The sequence below is a fragment of the Perca flavescens genome, chromosome 2 (assembly GCF_004354835.1).
Source record: "Perca flavescens isolate YP-PL-M2 chromosome 2, PFLA_1.0, whole genome shotgun sequence".
NCBI lineage: Eukaryota > Metazoa > Chordata > Actinopteri > Perciformes > Percidae > Perca > Perca flavescens.
The window spans coordinates 23,668,769-23,689,559 of record NC_041332.1 but is presented as its reverse complement, the minus strand read 5'-3'; the positions used below and the strand labels follow the sequence as shown (position 1 = coordinate 23,689,559).

The 20,791-nt window shown below is 39.4% G+C and overlaps 3 protein-coding genes across 5 annotated transcripts; 2 read left to right on the top strand and 1 right to left on the bottom strand.

Annotated features, from left to right (window-relative positions):
• The first annotated feature begins 327 nt into the window (after positions 1-327).
• On the top strand, positions 328-6,125 carry ugdh (UDP-glucose 6-dehydrogenase). Of its 2 annotated transcripts, none has more exons than XM_028566501.1 (12): positions 328-603; positions 1,263-1,424; positions 2,163-2,264; positions 2,376-2,576; positions 2,653-2,850; positions 3,496-3,643; positions 3,758-3,852; positions 3,939-4,069; positions 4,250-4,389; positions 5,101-5,192; positions 5,299-5,409; positions 5,519-6,125. In XM_028566501.1, exons 2-12 carry the CDS (start codon positions 1,263-1,265, stop codon positions 5,627-5,629), a joined length of 1,491 nt encoding a protein of 496 aa, XP_028422302.1. In that variant the 5' UTR covers positions 328-603; the 3' UTR covers positions 5,630-6,125. The 2 variants fall into 2 exon arrangements, with proteins under 2 accessions (XP_028422302.1, XP_028422308.1); XM_028566507.1 differs by having other exon boundaries at positions 331-386.
• Positions 6,126-6,179: 54 nt separating this feature from the next.
• lias (lipoic acid synthetase) lies at positions 6,180-12,924 on the bottom strand. The gene is made up of 11 exons (XM_028566519.1): positions 12,734-12,924; positions 12,275-12,450; positions 10,858-10,951; positions 10,248-10,328; positions 9,806-9,962; positions 9,583-9,640; positions 9,377-9,505; positions 8,374-8,519; positions 8,220-8,290; positions 8,010-8,121; positions 6,180-7,190 (listed from the first exon to the last, which is right to left on the bottom strand). Exons 1-11 carry the CDS (start codon positions 12,815-12,817, stop codon positions 7,129-7,131), a joined length of 1,170 nt encoding a protein of 389 aa, XP_028422320.1. The 5' UTR covers positions 12,818-12,924; the 3' UTR covers positions 6,180-7,128.
• A 465-nt stretch (positions 12,925-13,389) lies between these two features.
• rpl9 (ribosomal protein L9) lies at positions 13,390-19,736 on the top strand. 2 transcript variants are annotated; one of them, XM_028566533.1, is made up of 8 exons: positions 13,390-13,425; positions 14,434-14,480; positions 14,612-14,727; positions 15,291-15,386; positions 15,612-15,744; positions 16,073-16,153; positions 17,781-17,910; positions 19,574-19,736. In XM_028566533.1, the coding sequence occupies exons 2-7, from the start codon at positions 14,435-14,437 to the stop codon at positions 17,885-17,887; spliced, it is 579 nt and encodes a 192-aa protein (XP_028422334.1). In that variant the 5' UTR covers positions 13,390-13,425; position 14,434; the 3' UTR covers positions 17,888-17,910; positions 19,574-19,736. The 2 variants fall into 2 exon arrangements, with proteins under 2 accessions (XP_028422334.1, XP_028422344.1); XM_028566543.1 differs by lacking the exon at positions 13,390-13,425 and adding an exon at positions 13,473-13,568.
• The last annotated feature ends 1,055 nt before the right edge of the window (positions 19,737-20,791 follow it).

Sequence of the window (20,791 nt, the reverse complement as noted above, 5' to 3'; positions counted from 1 at the left end):
TAAAAAAATAGCTCCACCTCAACCAACTTTAACAGTAAAATCCTATTTTCAATAATGCATGAGTAATAGTAATCGAATGATATTATAAATAATAGTCCGTCACAGAGGCCATTTTTCGGTATTTAGCTAGTACTTGTACTTGTAATACTTTGTGTACATTTTTCTGACTATAGTAATATTTTTTTCCAATGCAGAACTTTTACTTAATCTAAGCTCCACTAGCGTTAAAAATGGTTTTGCGTTATACAGAAAAGTGTTGCTTATATTTTATATGAATGGGAGAGGACCCTGAATCATGTTGTGCTTTTACTCTGAAAATAACACACCGGAAGTGTCTCCTGGGCTGCTTGGATTGGTAGTGTACTGTAGTGTACAAGTACGTAAAGGTAAAGGTAGTGCAGGAGACAGTTGTGAGAGAAACGCTGGTGCTGTGAGTTTGTTCGTCGAGCACTAGTTTACATTTTAGTTAAAGACGTTTAACATCGTTTGTATCCGATCACCGGCTCCGGTGTTCCGACGGCTATTTCGACACATTAACGTTAAAGAGAGGAGCTAACATAATCTGCGCATTCCTGAAGTTGACTGACTGTCGAGTTGGCAGAGGTAATGTAACGTTAGCTCAGAGTTGCTAGCTAGCTGCTTCACTATAGACGTCCATTCATTTGTTTCTTGTGTTTAGTTCTCTCACTCACCAATAGGAAATAAGAGGTAAACTAGCGCACTTATGGTCCTGTTAGCGCGTAATATGTTACCATACAAACAGTGCCACTTGCTCTGCAGCACTGCTAACGTGAAGTAGCTAAGGTATCTGGGATAAAAGGTCAGTTTTCATCTCTGTAAGACGTGGCTGAGCTGCAATGAAAGGCTCTTTATTTTCTACCAGGCTGTAACGGGGCGACTGGTAAGTACTGATGAGTTGGTGAGCTATGACATTCGGAGGCTTGAACAGGATGGTTTAGAAACCGAGATCAAAGTGTTAGAAGGAAAGCAAGCTCAACTTTTCTGATGGAGCTCTGCTCTTCGTAGTAAATCAAGGTTTCCTTTAAAGTTGACACCTTTTTAGCACGGTGAAATGTAAGGTTAAGACGGAGTCTTGCCTTTAAGAGCAAATCAATATTTATCAGTACTATCGGGCCCCAAAAACCCAATCGGCCGGGCTATAATTCAGAACGTTATTTAAAACTTCTGTAGTAAAATGTTTATGTACTCTCTCATTTAAGATGTTTTTTTTTCTGTATTCTCTTGTCTCTTTACATTTGCAGATGTTTCAGATAAAGAGGATCTGTTGTATTGGTGCTGGGTATGTAGGAGGCCCAACATGTAGTGTGATCGCCAACATGTGTCCGGAGATCACAGTGACCGTCGTGGATGTCAATGAGTCCCGCATCAAAGCCTGGAACTCGGACACTCTGCCCATATATGAGGTATCATATCAATGTACTTATTCAAAAAAACTGAGCTGAAGGTATGAATAATAAAACTTTAAAGGTCCCATGACATGGTGCTCTTTGGATGCTTTTATATAGACCTTAGTGGTCCCCTAAAACTGTATCTGAAGTATCTTTCCCGAAATTCAGCCTTGGTGCAGAATTACAGCCACTAGAGCCAGTCCCACAATGAGCTTTCCTTAGTATGTGCCATTTCTGTGTCTTTAGCTATTGAGCAGGAGAGAGAGGAGAGGGGAGAGAGGGAGGAGGAGGAGGAGGAGGAGGAGGAGGAGGAGGGGGGGGAGACCGACCAACTGCCACTTTGCTCTTTTGAAAGCCATGGTTTTGCGAAAGAGACTTCAGATACAGTATTAGGGGACCACTAAGGTCTATATAAAAGCATCCAAAGGGCTCCATGTAATGGGACCTTTAAACTTAATAACCGCGTTAGAAAAAGTAGATTAAGCTAGGCAACTGCTCCAGCCAATGTTTTTGTACAACATTTCTCCGATAGTGGGATAAATTAAATAAATTAGTTCCAGATTGCTCGGTGTTGCAACTTCTCTACGTCAACCACTACCACAAGGTATTACATCATCATGACTAGGGTAAAGGGCAGTTAAGGACCATTCATTGAGAATATGTATTACATTCCTAACTGTTTGTGCCATGTTTTTCCTACACATTGACCGACACACCCTCCCTGTCTGGTTTTCCCTCTTCCTCCCACTCCAGCCGGGTCTGAAAGAGGTGGTTGAATCATGCAGAGGGAGAAATTTGTTTTTCTCTACAGACATAGACTCATCCATCAGGGACGCAGACCTCGTCTTTATCTCTGTGAGTCCATCAGTTAACCCCTCGCACACTTCCCGACACAGCGTCGGATATAAATCTGACATTTATGACACATAAATGAATTCATGGGAGTGGTTGTACTTCCACCCACAGGTGAACACCCCAACTAAGACCTATGGGATGGGGAAGGGTCGTGCGGCTGACCTTAAGTTCATCGAGGCGTGTGCCCGGCGGATCGTGGAGGTATCGGATGGTTACAAGATTGTCACAGAAAAGAGCACCGTCCCGGTTCGAGCTGCTGAGAGCATTAGGCGGATATTTGATGCCAACACCAAGCCCAGCCTCAACCTACAAGTGTGTATTATTGAATAAGAATGAAACACTGATATCTGTTCTGCAAGTTTCTAAAGTTGTTGTGCCGCTGCTTTAGGTGCTGTCCAACCCAGAGTTCCTCGCAGAAGGAACAGCCGTGCGGGATCTGAAGGAGCCAGACCGCGTCCTGATTGGAGGAGACGAAACAGCCGAAGGTCAAAAGGCAATCAGAGCGCTGTGTGCCGTCTACGAACACTGGGTCCCCAAAGCACGCATCATCACCACCAACACGTGGTCATCCGAGCTGTCCAAACTGGTGAGCGTAGGGCGGAAACTAACAATCATTTTCATTGTTTTATTTTTATTTCATTTGATTATAATTGTCTCAATTAATTAATTATTTTGTTATAAAATCATTGTTGCGTTTATGTTTAAATACATTTTTTATTTTTTACACTCCCAGATATTGATAACTATATTCAAAAACTGTCGGGCTATAGTCCAAAACCCAAAGATATTCAGTTTACTATCTTATATGACAAAGAAAAATATCAAACTCCCATTTGAGAAGCTTGAACCAGGAAATGTTTGGTACTTTTGAATGACTAAAAACAATTGGTTATCAGAATAGTTGCTGATTAATTTGCTTTGACTATCACTAAATGTTTCCTTTGTGTGGCCTTTACTATTTTGTAGTTGTCATAAGTACAATCTAACAAAAAAATAAGAGGTAACACTTTACTTGAAGGTATCTACATAAGTGTGACATGACACTGTCATGAACACATGAACCCTAACCCTAACTCTAACTTGTCATGACAAAAACCGTCTGACAGAAGCGTTATGTCATAAACCTTTATGACTTGTTTATAATGTTTATGACATGTTCATGACAGTATCATGTCACTCTTATGTAGATACCTTCAAGTAAAGTGTAACCAAATAATGTGTGCTTGTGTAGGCAGCCAATGCATTCCTGGCACAGCGGATCAGCAGCATCAACAGTATCAGTGCTCTCTGTGAGGCCACTGGGGCCGATGTGGAGGAGGTTGCCAAGGCAATTGGTATGGACCAGAGAATAGGCAGCAAGTTTCTCAAAGCCAGCGTAGGTAAGAAGCGCATCCAAAAGGTGTTTAAAGTGAGCTTTTACGTAAAGTTGTATTCGTTAAAACACAGATTAAGTGTTGCCTTCTATCGCTTTGCTTCTTTAACGCCCTGGTCAGGTTTTGGTGGAAGCTGTTTCCAGAAGGACGTGCTGAATTTGGTGTACCTGTGCGAGGCCCTCAACCTGCCCGAAGTAGCCTCCTACTGGCAGCAGGTAAGAACTACACCACACACGGTAGCACCTAATTTTTCTCTGCTCGCTGTATTCACCTTCTCTAATCGGTTTGTGATTTTTCTCAGGTGATTGACATGAATGAGTACCAAAGGCGGCGGTTTGCCTGCAGGATTATTGACTGCCTATTCAACACTGTTACTGGTAAAAAGCTTGCTCTGCTGGGCTTCTCCTTCAAAAAAGACACAGGTGACACAAGGTTAGTCTCATTTCATCACCTCCTTGTAGACATTTGTCACCGCTGTCATTTTCTTCTATATTTCTTTTCAACAGCCTTATGTTGATCATTAACCTAGGATTATTTGTACAATCACACTTTACTCCTGCAAACATACTGTGGTGAACTATGATCTGTATGTCGTGTGTGTCGCAACTCCAGGGAGTCTTCCAGTATCTACATCTCTAAGTATCTGATGGATGAGGGCGCCAAGCTGTTCATCTACGACCCCAAAGTTCTCAAGGAACAAATAATTCATGACCTCTCCCAGCCCAACATCTCAGAGGACAACCCAGAAAGAGGTGGGTATTCTTACCAAGGTTCATATGCATTTATGCAAAGTATTTTTTTGTAAAATACTTAGTAAATATTTTTTGGGAATTTATTTGCCTTTTTAATTACATCAGATATAGCTGAGTGTACAGGAAATGGGGTGAGAGAAAGAAGAGGGAAGACATGCAACAAAGGCTGTGATTGCATGGTCAGTGGTTACATGGCTGTGTATGAACACTGGTTTTAAATTTTTCAGTGCACAGCAAGCGGACCGTGAGATGTCCGCTGAATTTGTAAAAAATTGTGCATTGGATTAGTATCGCTGACTCCATTTTTAAACCCCTAGGCAGCTTCCAGTACTACCCACAAAAACATTGTCAACTTGTTTTGATAATATTTTAGTCAGGTTTAGGAAAAATGCCAAATAATTCAGCGGTCTCAGCTCCTAAAAAAAAGATGAACATTTGCTGGCTTAATTTAATTTAGAACTTCTTTTCTTTTTTTTATCCCAAGGGAAATTGTTGGTATGGGGCAAATATAAAATATCAAAAAGGTGCAAATTAAAAATGCACACGTCATTCCTGATACATTTTAATTGACACTAAGCTGAATGGTTTGTTTTGAATGTTTTTAAAGAAAATCATTCTTCATTTGTCATTTCCTCTCTTTTGAATGCTACGCTGTACTGATAACTAGCTGAGATGAGAACCTGCAACTCTTCACTGTTTTCTCCTTCTTAGTGTCTGAGCTGGTGACTGTGACCTCAGACCCTTACGAGGCCTGCCAGAGTGCACACGCATTGGTCATCTGCACTGAGTGGGACATGTTTAAGGTCACAATCGCACATTGTTTTCCTACCATCTTTATAAATTGCTTCAATCTTGGAATAAAAAAAAAAAAAACTTTTAAGTCGTCATAACTCCCAAATTCCACCATAGGAGCTGGACTATGAAAAGATTTACAAGAAGATGCTGAAGCCAGCCTTTATATTTGATGGTCGCAGAGTGCTGGACCACCTCCACCCTCACCTCCAGAACATTGGCTTCCAGGTGAGCAGACAGAAAGAAAACACACCACACAATGCACTGTTACACATCTCATACTAAATCAAAGTTGGTGAACTGACTTCTGTCATTTTGCTGCTTTTTCTGTCCACAGATCGAGACCATTGGTAAGAAAGTGACCGCAACACGAATTCCCTACACTCCAGCAGCTGCTTGTCCTCGCATCGCTGCCAGTGAACCTCCCACCAAGAAAGCCAAAGTCTAAAACTCACTTCAGCTCCTCATACACAACATGCAACACATTCCTCTTAACCTTTTTGTTGCTGGTACACGCCTAATTATCAAAAAAGGCCAAAACAGTGTGACTAACTGCTCCCCTGGAGTGAGTCTGAGAGGAAGAAGTTGAGCCTTCAGTCCAATATAGTGTGAATGTGAGCCATGAATGTGAACAAATCTTTGGAAGAGGTTTAGTGATAAACCATCAATAAACGGTTAATTTTCTACATTTCATTTGTCAACCAAACATTCAGATGCAGCCATAGATGCACCTCTATTCCAAATGAACACTTTTATTGTGAGTCTACTTTCTGACAGTATGTACTAGATAATCAAGTAGTGTTGCTGAATTGCAAAACTATTTTATACAATTTTTAAAAAATATTTTTATAAATCTTACTGTATGTTGAATCATTATTTGCTCTATGTATCATTGACTGTTTACTGAAAATGGAGATGCAATAAAATGCGACGTGTGTCCTCAATTTGTGCCCGTTGATAATTCCAAATAGAAAGAAAAACAAATTACAACCAGCAAATGTCGGCTGATGAGTTTTAATTCTTTAAATATAAATGTACATTTTAAAGATTTGTTTCGTCTAAACAATTAGTGTGCAAAATAAACGCACATCTTTCTCTACAAGTGTAAAGTTTAAATTATTTTACATTAGAAAAGGAGTTTGAGCCCAAATTGGCTTTTTATCCTATACAGATATCAAAAGTACCTCTTTTTATACTTATGTACTTAACAAAAGGCCAATTTGGGCTTAAATTGTATTTTTTCTAATGTAGTAGAAATTTAAAACAGTGTTACAAGTCTTCAGCAACCATAGATTTGTTTGAAATTTAAGCCACTGCAAGAACCCATAGACCAAAAAAATACCTCTCTTAAACGCTTCATTAAATCAGTCCTGAAGCAGCAGACATCAAAGAGCTCGTGGTTAAAGATCAGTCGCACTCTACCTGAAGTCCAGGGCCCCTGAGGGGAGGGAGTTCACGGTGGATTTGATTTAGGGGCCCCTGAGGTGCAGAGACAGCTAATTACAGCTACTGCTATCACTAGGCTGTATTTTCTCCTAGCAGGGTTATATGGACAGAGTCTGTAGTTTATCTACATATCTGCAGGCCTCTAACTGCTGCTTGTTCTCATTGATGTCCTCTCACTAAAACGTTAGACCTTTGGGTTGTCGCAGGTGAAAGCTGGAGAACTTGCATGAAAAGGAACAGAATGGTCCCTGTACTTACGTGAGGTCTTGCTAATGTCACTTCTGTACTCTCACTGCTACCTGCCCTCTTGTTACCCCAGGTTGTTAATTTGTTACATATTAAGTTTGGTAAAAGTGTTTCCTGCGCTACAGCTTACAATGATGCATTATGGTACGGCAGGAGTAAACGCTGATTTTGTCACTGTTAATGTGTATAGTTATAGGTACAGTAGGGATGAGACTAAAGGGAGAAAGCCCCTAGAAGCTGCTGGTTTGGGGCTTTTCATTCTGCTATAGTGACTTCTTCTTTTCGGTTCTTCAGTAGATTCTTCAGGAAGAACTCGCCTGTAAAGAGAAAAGACAGATTACGAAAAAATATATATTGTGTCTGACTCATATGAACTAAATGAACAAATGCATTTACCTTGCTGTCCATGATGTTTTCTATTAAGTTGTATGATATATAATAATGTACACAACTACAATATAGCTTTGGCTAGACGTAACCAGTGACCAAAACCTGACGTATGACCTATTTTGGTTTCAAATTATCGTGATGTGCTTAAAAGAGCTTTGTGAGAAAACTAAAGTCTTGATCACTGCATTCAAATTTAAAAAAGGGTCAGTTCACCCAATTTAAAAAAAAATGCAAATCCTCACACTTACTTCATAGCCACACAAATAATTAGCATTTTAACTGTTGATGTTTTGAGATCTCAAAGTTCCAAGTAGAAAAAATGTCCCGGTTACTCTGGACAGACCACAGACCTCACTAAACAGTTTTCATTGGACCTACTTGATCATTATTTTCAAAAGATGTTACTGCTGCTGAATTTTTAAATGTACATTTTCAGCATAAACAACCTTGTTTTCACCTACATTGTATTATGTCTCAGAGGCAGATATCTCAACCCAAACACATCTGCATGTCTACATACCACTGGGGGTAAGTGAGAAAATATATTTTGTTCCAATTTGGGTGGATTGACTCTTAATACTGCTGTTGCACTCTTTATGCACTGATTTGCTTTTAATGAGTTTCAGCTGAATCTGAATATTCTGTAATTGTCGAATCAAATAAAGTCGTCCTGTATGTCACTGGGATAAATTGGGCCATCCATAACTTTGTGTGTGTGTTAAAACTGTGCAAGGTGTATTTCTCACCTGCTTTGTAGGAGGATCGCACCAGTGGCCCACTGGCTGTGTACATGAATCCCATATCATTCCCAACTTTCTCCCAGTGGGCAAACCTCTCTGGAGTGACATATTCCTCCACCTAGACCCAAACACACATTGTCACAGTGTGCAATAATTTACCAAATGTGCATTTTTCTTAGTAAATGTGGAAATACTGCATAAAGTGTAATATGTTACCTTTAGGTGGCGTTTAGTGGGTTGCATGTACTGGCCCAGTGTTAGACAGTCCACTCCTGCCTCTCGCAATTCTGCAACATCACCAGAACAGTGTGGTCAGGAAATAGTTGTACTTTCTGTCAACATTTCTGGAAGTATGCTTATGTGTACACACCAGTCAATGTGTTGAGTATCTGTTGGTCAGTCTCGCCCAGTCCTAGCATGATGGAAGTCTTGGTGAGCACAGCTGGTTTGACCTTTTTAGCGTGCTTCAGGACACTCAGAGACTGGTCAAAGTTCGCTCTGGGGTCACGCACAAACCTGAACAGATGGGACAGATAGACACCCTGGTTGAAATAATCAAAAAGGTAAATATATACCCCTATACTTAAAATGTATACCCAGATTACCAGAAGCAATTAACAATCAAATGATTCTACATTGTGTCGTCCCTAAATACTAATAGAAATGTCTCTGATGTGCAGGGGTTAAAGCAAAAACCCATTTGTGAGCCTGAAATGCTGCCCTGGAGGAAATGTGTACAATGTACTGAATTAAGTATTATATAAATGTAAAATTCTGCCTGTGATGTGCCCCCTGCTGGTCAGTGTGTGTGTTTACTGTCCTTCTGCCTATGACTGGCATTCCTCTTGTGGCGAAGTTGTAACCAAGTAGAGTAAAACAACTACACTCACTACATACAGTATTTTTAAAAATATAAAATCAGATTTTATACCAGTCAGCTTGTGCATGTAAGGACACAAGCTGTAAAGTTTGTATTTACATTAGAACATGTGATTGGTGACTTTTAAACGTTGCTATACAGCAGCTTAACATGACACATTTTACAGTGCTCTTGCATATCACTGCAAATACATTTTACTTTTGTGCAAAGGATAAAACGTGTGTTGTCTGCCATTTTCTAATGATGCCTTTACAAGAGACGTTCTCATTATTCAAAAACCCTGATATTATTTGGCTTGGTGGCTGATCAGAAGCCACTAAAATGAGACTAAAGGGCTGATGAAGTCAAAGCCTTTAGGCTTTTCCTAATGTTGAAACATAGATTAGATGCTCAGCTTCTAGCCTTGAGAATTCATCATCTTATAAAAGAATTACAGCCAATATAGTAACAGCTGGTATAATACAGATGCAATGTGTTTAGGCTCAGTCAGTACCTTTGCAGCTCTCGCACTGTCTCCACATTGTGGGCATACACATCCAACCCTGACAGGGCGATCTTCTCTACTGCTGCCAGGTCACCACGAAAATCAGGGGTCAGACATTCAACCAGGATCTGAGAGTCCCTAAAATGAGGATGACAAAAGTTGTTATTTTGCATAGATATTAATGAAGCCAAAAGCAATAGGAGATTATATTGTACCTTTCTTTTAGGTTGGAGACAGTTTTAGCAAAGTGCTCTGCCCCTCCATCAGCAATATCTGTGGGGGAGGGGGAAGGAACATGTGGCTTTACATGCCATCACTGCTGACAAATCTCTTGGTTGGTTATTTAGAATTTGTGTATATTTAAATTTTTTTGTAAACCTTTTAAAATGGTGTAAAGTCACACCTGGGAAGAATTAGGTAGAGTTAGGGAGAAATTACCATCTCTGTCGACTGAGGTGAGAACAACATAGTCCAGTCCCCAGGCAGCGATGGCCTTGGCTGTATTGTAGGGCTCGTCTGGGTCCAGAGGTGGAGGTCGACGGGCGGTCTTTATGGAGCAGAACCTGCACCCACGGGTACATGTGTCCCCCATCAGCTACATATAAAGAGAGCAGGGGGAAAAACAACTTAGTTATATGTAGGTCATAGGACTGGAGCAAATCATCTGTACAGATATGTATCTCTTGTGATATGTTACTAATACACAAGCAGCAGGTATAGTTTTATTAAATGTGTGAGTTAGGGATTTTAGATATATTTATAAAATTATGTGAAACTGTACAAAACGTACATATTTACTAGACACAGAGATAATATCAAAGTGCCTTTTTTGTCTCCCAACGGTCAGTAAAATTCAGTCACAGTGTGCCAGGAGGATTACCATGATGGTGGCTGTGGCTGTGGCGTACTCTCCTCCTCCCCAGCATTCCCCAATGTTAGGACACCTGGCCTCCTCACACACCTGAGAAAAAACAGAGTCTAAAAACTGCACAAGAACTGACTGACATGTTTATTTGACTTGTCTTCAGTGTCAGAAGTATTTATCAGACATAAAACTCACTATATCCCTTAAGCCCATGTATTTGAAGGATATAGTTGAAGCAAGTATTTCTTTTGCGTATGGGTTTCAAAATGCCATAAGTCAAAATTCAATACAAGCTAACAACTATTCTGTTTTAATGAATAATGTAAAAAAATTAATAAAAAAAAATAGAAAAAAAATCCTCTTCTTTCATACAAGTAAACATAACTTTTTTTGTCTCCCCCATGCATGTTCTACTGTTTAAGCTCTGTTAAGTATAAATAAAGTTAGTTAAATATGACAAATAAAATAACATTGAATGGATTTGTTGTGATCCTTACATCAAAGGGCACAGGTCGAACTAAACATTTTTAATGTCAATGCCCCCCATGATTTTTGAAGCATCTGCATTTCTCCACTAACTTATGCAGACTATTCCTTTAACTTGTTACCTGTCTACACAACTCACTGTATGCAGGTTCAGGTCTCTCAGAGTGTTCTTCAGCCTGTTGTAGTTTTTTCCAATGGGGATCTCCGTCTTGAGCCATGGGGGAAGGCGCAGCCTGTCACAAAAACAGCAGCAGAGTCATTCACCACTGTAGGTGTAGGAGATGTGGATACAATCTTTTATCACTGTATGTATGCACTGTAGCTTTCGTGAAAATTCAACAGACAAAAAATATTTTATAGATAAAGGATTCAGAAATATTGTACATATAAAACCTTAAAGATGTCCTACTGAACAAAATGCAACATTGCCCAAAATGAAATACTAAAAAGTGATAGATGCCTTAGCGAGTTCTTATCATACTGTGATTTGCTTTGCCCTTTTTAATACAGCAGTAAAACTTCAAGGTGAGGAAAGAAATTGCTGCTCAGTCAGCCCACTAACTATCATATGAAAACAATTACAATCTCTTAGAACTAAAACTACACACCACTATATCAGATCCTCTGTAAAGTGTAGTGTAGATCAAATACAGGACTTACACAAGATTGCATCACCCTGATACACCCCACATCCACGACATAAAACTTGACTTGTTGCATTGTATGCATTATGTGTGTGTGTTTGTATCTATTAGGGGTGTGAATCTTCACTGGTCTCACGATTCGATTTGATTCGATTACGATTATCAAAGTGTGACACTATTAGCGAGTCAGTTGCTGTAAATCTAGAGCAACTAACAAGTTACAACCAGAGTCAAATTCTTTGTATTTGTAGACATACTTGGCCAATAAAGTTGATTTGGGTCTCTAATGCAATACAAACAATACCTAGTGTACAGAGGCACACATAATGTACATACAAGCATATATCATTATGTAGTATTTACATGTATTCTTACGGTTTGCTCTTTCCGTTACAGTTTTGTATTCTGTTTGTTTACGGTTACTTGTCTCTTTTATACTTTACTCTCTTTCGCTGACAAGTTTGTGTGGACTAACCAATGACAACACAACAACTTCCTGGTAAAATAAAACAGATTCAAGTGAATCTATTAAGATTATGCAACAGTAGAGATTAAATGTAAAGGCAGGGTGTCCTGCAGTGCTTTACAGAAGAGGTGGGCCAGCTAGCTTAAAATAGGGCAAACAGATTACACTTTAAGTAAAACATAAACCATTACTATTATTACTACTCCACACTGCAAATGTCAGACAAGATGGATGAGTATCTCCCTGGGTAGCGTGCAACCTTGAACAATTTCCCTTAAAAGTATGACAGCTATGCCACTTATTAGACATCAGGGGATTCAATTCAGCAGTCTGGTGGATAAGGCTTGGTCTGATCTGGTCTGGTCCTTGAACCTTTCTGATACACCCACAGATGAAATAGGAAACTGAAACACTTTCTCACTGCTGCAATATCTCTGCCGTCTCACCTCTCTCCTTTCTCTCTCTTCAGGTTGCCTCTGTACTCTTCCCACTTGTTTTTCTCCGTTAATTCCCCTGAAATGAAGTCTTGTAGATCAGGCCCGTCGTCACCCAGAAGCTCCTTCTTTCTGTCAGCCCGGTTTGAGGAGGATTTCTCCACAGCTGTCAGACTGCTAGTGTAAACCTGCAGAACAAGGACTCGATGATTCATCACAGAGCAAGGACTCGATGATTCACAAGTCTCTTCGTAAAATCATACACGTCATAATGCTTACAAGTCCGTGCACCATGCCACTTATTTGGGGCGTTATAAACAGCCATTACTGTCACTTCAGCTGAGTTACAAAACATAACGTTAAGTACTTCAAGGCCCGTGATCAGGCTTGCACCAGACGGTACCCGTTATAGATATCCAATACCGTCAATGTTTGATAGTTGGAGAATATTCGAGCAGTGGAAATACTTACATGTGGGATGCATCTGGGACTCAGCCATAGATGGTTTGTGGAGAAACGGCCAGCTACACAACAACTTTGTTTGAGCAGCGCCATGACTTTAGCTAGCAGGCGTCAGGCGACCGTCATTGGCAACAAACCTCGACAAGCGGCTGCTTTGGTCTGGTGCTGCATTCACGTACAGCACAATGGGAAGATAGGAAAACCTTCCTTTGCCCCATAGAAATATCAAGTTGGGGCGTTCATAGATAATCCCAACAACAGTTAAATGCGCCAAACTAATAGATTTGTAAAGTATTGGAGATGTATTTTATAATTCAACCTTTATTTAACAAGGTAAGCTATAATGAGGTTGAAAACAAGAAGACCCAACATTTAGAAGGTTGATGTGAAAGGTTTTTCCTACTCGACTGATAGTAATTGCGGTCTTTACAAACTGACAAGAATGCGGCAGAGCTAAATAGAGCTAAAATGACAGTTAATAGTTAGACAATAAAACAATGTCTGGGCCGGTCGGTACTTGTTCCCAATTTTAAAACAACACAATTTTGCTATTTTCTACATTTCTATTATAAATATATCAGACATATACTACGAAAATAATCATGAAGTTACTCGATTGTCTATGCCTGATGACAGCACGTACGTGCTCTACAATTGCGTCGTGACGTCCTTCCTTCCTCCTTTCCTCTGCTACCGGCGAGGTGAGGATAGCTGAAACGATTTTTTCTTGGGTTTCATCTGGCTCCATCTGTGTCAATTAAATATGTTTTTGGCTTAATTTTGAACTACCAGATGCGGGCAGCATTGTATTACACATTATAAGCTGTATTTGCCTTTACTTTAGGTTTGTTAAGCAATATGTTAGTTGTTTTTCTTTTGATTGCGCTGTCTGTCGGAGGCCTGACGTTGTAGCCCTGTTCATGCGCTGGGCCTTATCGCGTTTAACAATATTATTTTTATAAACTAGTATTCTTGTTCTATCAGCTGCTAATTACGCCCATTTACATGTAGTGGAGTTATCATTGTTCAGTGATAATATGTGATTCACACCGGTGTCCCAGTTTAGACTAGCTTTTCGTTAGCGCAAATGCTAGTTATGATAACTCATTGAGGCTGTGGTGAGTTACTCCAGCTATACCCTGAATTTTGCAGTGGCCACATTTTAATATAAAACTAAACTTGTCAGGTCAACACTGGATACTTTGCCCCCTTTAATCTGAATTTAAGAAGTAACGTTAACCGCTGTCACGTAACGTTATCCAAACGCAGGGGTCTCAACAAGTAGCTAGCTCGCTAATAAGTTGACAAACTGAGACACAATTACCACGATATTGAAAGTGAGGTAGTTAACTTTGTGGGCCATAGTCATTTAAAGTGATAATGTTTCCTTGGACCCTGATGGGAACATTTTCAGCGACGTAGCTAGCTAACTATGTGGCCCATATAAAGTGTAAAATAGTCATGAACTTTGACGTGAAGATTTTTCATAAGCTTTGGGTATTGCAATTTCATAACGTGTAACGTTAGGAACAGTAGCTTCATTCATCTTATCTGTGTTATATAAACAAATGTAAGCAATGTGATGCAAGTAGCTCTTGGCCACTTTAGATTTTTTAAAGTAGCCCTTAGATGAAAGGTTAAAGACCCCTCTCTTAAGGGATCATGGGTTTAAACATTAAACGGTCTACTTTTTTTTATATATATAATAGAATGAAGACCATTCTCAGCAGTCAGACCGTCGACATCCCCGACAATGGTAAGAATCTGGTGGTTATTGCACACTATCAGGATAATCCTGAGGTGTCTGGTATTTAAACATATTTAATAATTTGTGTGGAGTTTAGTTTCTTACTTTTGTGTGTCTTTTTTTTGTTTTGTTTTTTGCAGTCGAGGTGAGGTTGAAGGGACGGACAGTGACGGTCAAGGGTCCCCGTGGCAAACTCGTTAGGGAGTTCAACCACATCAACCTCGAGCTCAGTCTGCTGGGCAAGAAACAGAAGAAGGTAAGGAGGAACAAGTCTTGTTTGCGTCAAATGATGCGAAATGCAGATAAATTCTGTGCTTTTATTGCTGAGCTGACATGTCTCTTTCCAAATACATTCATTGTACTGTTGACCCTGTTAACGGACATATGACTGATGTTCTACATGTATGTTATCTTCTATTGCATATTTGTAAACTTTCAATAACTCATTATCTTGTTGATGGTAATTACAGCCTAATTAGATCTGTACAGGGCATTTGCAGCATGAAAATGTGTTGCTCATACATCGCAAGGCAGTTGGATAACAATATTAAGAAGCCCTTGTCTCAATGCACTCAAATAACTCAAAAGGGCAGCTCAATGCAGTTAATCGGCTCTGGGATGGATAACTAACATCTACCGTATTTTGGATATTTTTACATCCGACAGTTTTTTTTTCTTCTCTCCAGTTAAGTGGATCTAAAAATTGCCAGTAATTTGTAAAAATAGCCGTACCAAAATCCCAGATGTCAGCAATGTCTTCAAATTGCTTTTGTTTTCTGACAATGAAAGTGATGGGAGTCTCTTTACTGTCTTCCTCAGCTTCGTGTGGATAAATGGTGGGGAAACAGGAAGGAGTTGGCCACAGTCCGCACCATCTGCAGCCACGTCCAGAACATGATCAAGGGAGTCACTTTGGTGAGACTACAGTTACATTTATCTGATGCTGTTTGAGTTATTGATAAAGGCTAATTCCACCGATGGCAAACTGCTAAATCATCTGTGCCCAGCCTCTATGGTAGGATTAGTATGTTTTGTAGTCATGGCTTCTGTTCTGTATGGCCGATTACTGTTGGTAGAACCATTCATTTTGTTTGCCTTTTACGTTTCGGCTCAATGCCTCTCGCTTCTGTCTGACTGCAGGGTTTCCGGTACAAAATGCGTTCTGTGTACGCCCATTTTCCTATCAACGTCGTCATTCAGGAGACTGGAACTCTGGTCGAGATCAGGAACTTCCTGGGAGAGAAGTACATCCGCCGTGTCCGAATGAGGGCTGGTAAGTCTGCTTCAAGGTATGAAAATATGAAAGGGTCCAAGAATATTGTAATTTTCTCAAATCCAAGTTTCTAAGATGTGGTATAAGTTATGGAGTACGTTTAAGCTACATTGTTTTTTTTTGGGGGGGGTGGATAGAATTGATGCATTTTCTGTGAAAAAAATGCTAAATGCCCTCACTCTGCACAGAAACTCCACCACCATCTGTGTGGGTGAATTGGCAGCATAGTGATGCACTTTATCTTGAGGTTTGAAAGAGTCTGTATTTGATAATGTGTGTCAGAAATTTTATCCCATTGTGAATAGTTCAAATGTTTTCTCTCCCCCAGGTGTTAATTGTGCAGTCTCCGCTGCCCAGAAGGACGAGCTGGTGCTGGAGGGTAACGACATTGAGCTGGTGTCAAACTCAGGTACACTGTCTGCCTTTTTCTCTACAGCTGTTCTACATGGCACAGATATTTTTCACAACATTACAGCGGAATGATTCATAACGCTACACCTGCTAATTACCTTCCCCATGTTTGAACTCATACATTCTGCTTCTTAAAACTCCTCAACTAAGATTTTGCGGATTGTTTGTCATTACGTTCTTAGCGGAATTTGTGATATAATCACTTACCCGGTAAGTTCATTAAAGCTACCTTGAAGCTTGGTGTAATACTTTCAAACGGATCAGGAAATCTGTTGGTTATGTGATTGGCAGACTGGCTGGTACCTCTTACCCAAAACTATAGACATTACCATGCTGCTAGTTTCCATTAGTCATATGGTGTTGTAGTTAATCCTGTCAAATCCTACTTTCATGTATAGCCCCGTCTTCCATTCTACAGAACTACGGTAATAGAATAGTTCCCTGAACTGTCAACGTGAGGTTTTTTTTTACCCTTTTTTAGTATTTTTCCTGCCATATAAAAATAGAACTTCCTCATTACTATTTGAGGTGCACTTTGTTTTCTCATTGATAAATGTTGTGATGTAGGAAACTGCGGCCAATTCTCATTTAAATGTATATGGTAGAATTAAGTTAGTTAGTTTTTTTTTTTTAGTGGTTCCCAAGCAATTTTGGCTTGTTCCTAGTAAAGCAAAATCAAGGTTAAATCTGAGCTGTGAGCACTTAAGCAAAAGTGACTTGAATTACTTTAGAGTTCTGAAGAATGATTATTTTACCAGGAAAATGCAAAGATCAATGTCCAAAAAAAATTGCTTAACAAAATGATATCAGTGGCTCAGATAAACCTTGCAAACCCACTGTTCTCAGTTATCTGTAATATCAAGACTAATGTCCAGCACCTTTTTTTATTCTCTACATTGGAACAAATTACTATCGCAGTGATTGAAGTGAGCACTCCATCCCCCTGTCCCTCTATGGCCACTGGTATACAGTTGTTTGTAAGCAGGACTGTTTCATATTGTTTTTTGGCTCTATATTACAGCACATTTGACTTTTACTTAAACAGATTGAAGATGTTCAGCTGTATGTGCTTTGGTCAACAATGTAGGAGTTAAGAATGCAACAGCACAATAAACCCAATAGTGTTGAATGGTTTATATCGTACTGACCATGTATTTAACTTGATGAAGATGACGTGAAATCCCCTAAAACCAGCAGCAAGTGAATCTGGCTGTTGTACAGGCCTGGTAGAGCATCACAAGGGAAGACGAGTAGTAAGCTGATGGTTTGTAGCCCGTAGAAAGACTTGACTACAACAGCTTAGCAAATATTAAATGTGACTCATTTATGCTATTGCCATATCCATTTTTTGTACCCTAAAATGTGTGTTTAACTATAAAAATCCCACTTTTCATATGTAAATGTAAACACATTTTAATAAAGCTGAAACCTCAAGATTATCTTACAAATGTGAAATGGAGCCAAAACAAAGCTATCATGACCTTAGTACTTACTGACTCCAGTGCTCATCCCTTGTCAGTCTGATATCTCCTCCCTCCCTCTCGCTCTCCCTCTTTCTCCTCCTGTATTTATTGTAATCCCATGTGTGACGTGTTGCTCATCATCCCAACCTCTCTCTGTTCCAGCTGCTCTGATCCAACAGGCCACAACAGTCAAAAATAAGGATATTAGAAAGTTCTTGGATGGTATTTACGTGTCTGAGAAGGGAACCGTACAAGAACCAACTCAGTAAAAGTTACATCTGCACTCGTTGAGGTTAGACAATGCCATCAATGCCTCCCCTGTGGCCTATCTGTTTTCTTTATCTTTGCATGTTTCTTACACGTCTGTTTTGTCTTTTGTTTTCTTTAAATTGCTGTTTCCTGTTAAAAAAAATTTAATAGTAAGGCTAGGCAATATGATATAAAACCATGTTTTTTGTTTTTGTTGTTTTAAATGAAGTGATTGATTATTTTCAGGGGTAGTGTTCTATAAAAGTCAGCCAAAGATGTCATCTGTAAATTGCTCTTTTTAATCTGACCAACAATCCAAAATTCACCCCTCGATATGGATAGACGAGTCTGATCTGTTACATGACGGTCCACAGCAGGTTGACGTCGGGTTACTTTTCTCCAAAAGTTGAATCAGACTAATTTTTTGCTGCAGGCGTTCAAAATATATAGACCTGCATTTTTCCTGGACTGACCAAAAAAAAATACAATTCTCATCTTGACTAAGATACTGACTTGAGTCTTGTTTTTAAAATAAGAAAACAGCAGTTGTACTGAACACACTTGCAGTTTTGGGACAGATGCACTTCCAAATTTTGACATCTCGTTCTTGTTGCAATTATAGTTTTTTCAAATAAATGTAATGTACAGACTCATCCCAACATGGCAGATGTATTCAAAGAAACTGAAGTAAGTTGTCAATATTTACCAAGACATCAAAACTCTTTAACATGCAATTTACCAATCCATATTGTTTATAATTAGAATTAATTTGGCCCTCAGTTTTGTGAAACAATACATGATCATATTGACAAAAAATGGTTCCACTGAATGTCTAGAATATAATTAGTGTTGGACTGTTGCCCAGCCATCTGTTGAAGTGTTTTTTGACTTCAGTTTTTCTTAATTTAACACTAACCAGAGCATGCAGTCTTTAATAGTGCTCATGTTATGCAGGCAATCAGGCCTCAGTAATAAAAAGCATGTTGTGTTAATATAAGGTGTTTCATTAAACCACCCACCTGCAGTGGTGGAAGAAGTGATCTAATCTTTTACTTAAGTAGAAGTAGCAATACAACATTGTACAAATATTGTTACAAGTCCTGCATTCAAAAGCTTAAGTGGAAGTATTGGCACCAAAATATACTTGAAGTACCAAAAGTACTTTAACACTGGATTCAAATTATTGATGTATTGAGTACATCACTTAAATGTTGCTTTGGATAATTGTAATTGTGGAGTATGGCCTATAAATGTATTAGTTAATTTATATTTTGCATTGATCTGAATTCTCTAATGTCAAATGAATAGTGGTGTAAAGTGTATTTCCCCCTTCCAAAAGCACTTGCTATGTCTGCTCAGTGGCTGGGTGAGTTGTCGTTGAAGGGTAGATTGACCTCATCACTGTGGGTGAGATGGCAGCGACACGCGGTGGCTGACTAATCTCAATCAGTGATGAGACAGACAACAGGGCTGGAGCCAATGTCCTTTCTAAACCACATTAATATTACAATGTCTCCTTTCATGTTAAAGAGGGGTAATAAATTACATTATTTGGTATAATGTAGTGGCATAAAGGTATAAAGTAGCATAATATAGAAATACTAAGGTCAAAAATTGTACTTGAGTAAATGTACTTAGTTACATTTCACCGGTGCTTGCATGTGTTCTGGTCTCTGCCTTCACCAGGCTTTTCTGTTTCTTTTCAGCGGCCTTGATCCAACAGGCCACCACAGTCAGAAAGAAGGACATCAGGAAGTTCCTGGATGGCATCTACGTCAGCGAGAAGACCACTGTGGTGGAGCAAGATGCTGAGTAACTGTTCACCATGTCCTGTTATGACCAATAAAGCTACAAACTTTTCCAATTCCATCTGTCATCTGGTTCTTTTGGTTGCATTTGCTTTGTTTAGCTTCATGGGTAAAGTTAAAATGGCACTTGTGGAATACATTCTGCAAGAATAGTAACGGTAACTCAAAAGCAGGGGTGGAAGCTACTAAATTTCTATTTGTTGCTTAACAATTTTTTTTAATTATGTACTTGTATTTTTAATTTTTACTTTTTTTTATCATTTCAAGTCACATTTAGTTGAGAAAAGAGAATGTATCAGCTTTACACGATGCTGAACTCTTATCTAATTCTCTGGCAGAAAACAATTTAAAATGACCTGCTGGAGACGGAGTGTGCAGAATGAAATTACCTTAATGTACAGAGTTACAAAAAAGGGATTATTTTACAATTTCTTGGTTATATATATATATATATACATACATATATACACACCGGTAACATGACAGTGTTGCTTTTAGTTCAGCAGCTATATGTGTATGTTTTGAAAATAAGTTAATTTTATTGGTAATATGTAAACATTCATCAAGCAATGCTACTTTAATTTGTAGTTAAATCTGTGTTAGTAATGGCTCTGGCATGTAGGAATGTACATAACATTAAAGCTGTGAGCAGCGATGGACGGGCCCTCGCTCCTCTGCGCGCGTCGGGGTTACCAGCGGACGCTGCTCCTTGCGACTGCGCATTCGCGCGGCACTCAGACACCGCAAATTGTCAACAATGAAAAGCCGAGTTCAACGATAGCTCACACAAGACTCTACGTCATACGGTTCATTAGCTGTGAAAAGGTGCGTGGCAAAAGCGTAGGGGGCGGGTCAAACCATCACCAATTAAAAAGGAAGTCTGTGCTGAGTTCAATGATACCTCACACAAGACTCTACCTTAGATGGGTCAGCATGTATTAAAAGGGACGTGGCTTCAACATAGGGGGCAGGCCAAACCATCACCAATGAAGAAGGAAGTCTCTGCTGAGTTCATTGATACCTCACAAAAGGGTTTATCTTAAATAGTTCAAATTTTATGAAAGGGGGCGTGGCTTAAACGTAGGGGGCGGGTCAAACCATCACCAATGAATAAGG

What these genes read in the sequence shown, in the direction of transcription:
- ugdh (XM_028566501.1), top strand. Translation starts at nt 1,263, where the DNA reads ATGTTTCAGATAAAGAGGATCTGTTGTATTGGTGCTGGGTATGTAGGA. An exon ending in ACACTCTGCCCATATATGAG is followed by an intron (nt 1,425 to 2,162) that starts GTATCATATCAA and finishes CTCCCACTCCAG; the next exon opens with CCGGGTCTGAAAGAGGTGGT. An exon ending in TCCAGAACATTGGCTTCCAG is followed by an intron (nt 5,410 to 5,518) that starts GTGAGCAGACAG and finishes TTCTGTCCACAG; the next exon opens with ATCGAGACCATTGGTAAGAA.
- lias (XM_028566519.1), bottom strand. Translation starts at nt 12,817, where the DNA reads ATGGCGCTGCTCAAACAAAGTTGTTGTGTAGCTGGCCGTTTCTCCACA. An exon ending in GTCCCAGATGCATCCCACAT is followed by an intron (nt 12,451 to 12,733) that starts GTAAGTATTTCC and finishes CTTGTTCTGCAG; the next exon opens with GTTTACACTAGCAGTCTGAC. An exon ending in CAGCCACAGCCACCATCATG is followed by an intron (nt 9,963 to 10,247) that starts GTAATCCTCCTG and finishes CTTTATATGTAG; the next exon opens with CTGATGGGGGACACATGTAC.
- rpl9 (XM_028566533.1), top strand. Translation starts at nt 14,435, where the DNA reads ATGAAGACCATTCTCAGCAGTCAGACCGTCGACATCCCCGACAATG. An exon ending in CGTCGACATCCCCGACAATG is followed by an intron (nt 14,481 to 14,611) that starts GTAAGAATCTGG and finishes TGTTTTTTGCAG; the next exon opens with TCGAGGTGAGGTTGAAGGGA. An exon ending in TGATCAAGGGAGTCACTTTG is followed by an intron (nt 15,387 to 15,611) that starts GTGAGACTACAG and finishes GTCTGACTGCAG; the next exon opens with GGTTTCCGGTACAAAATGCG.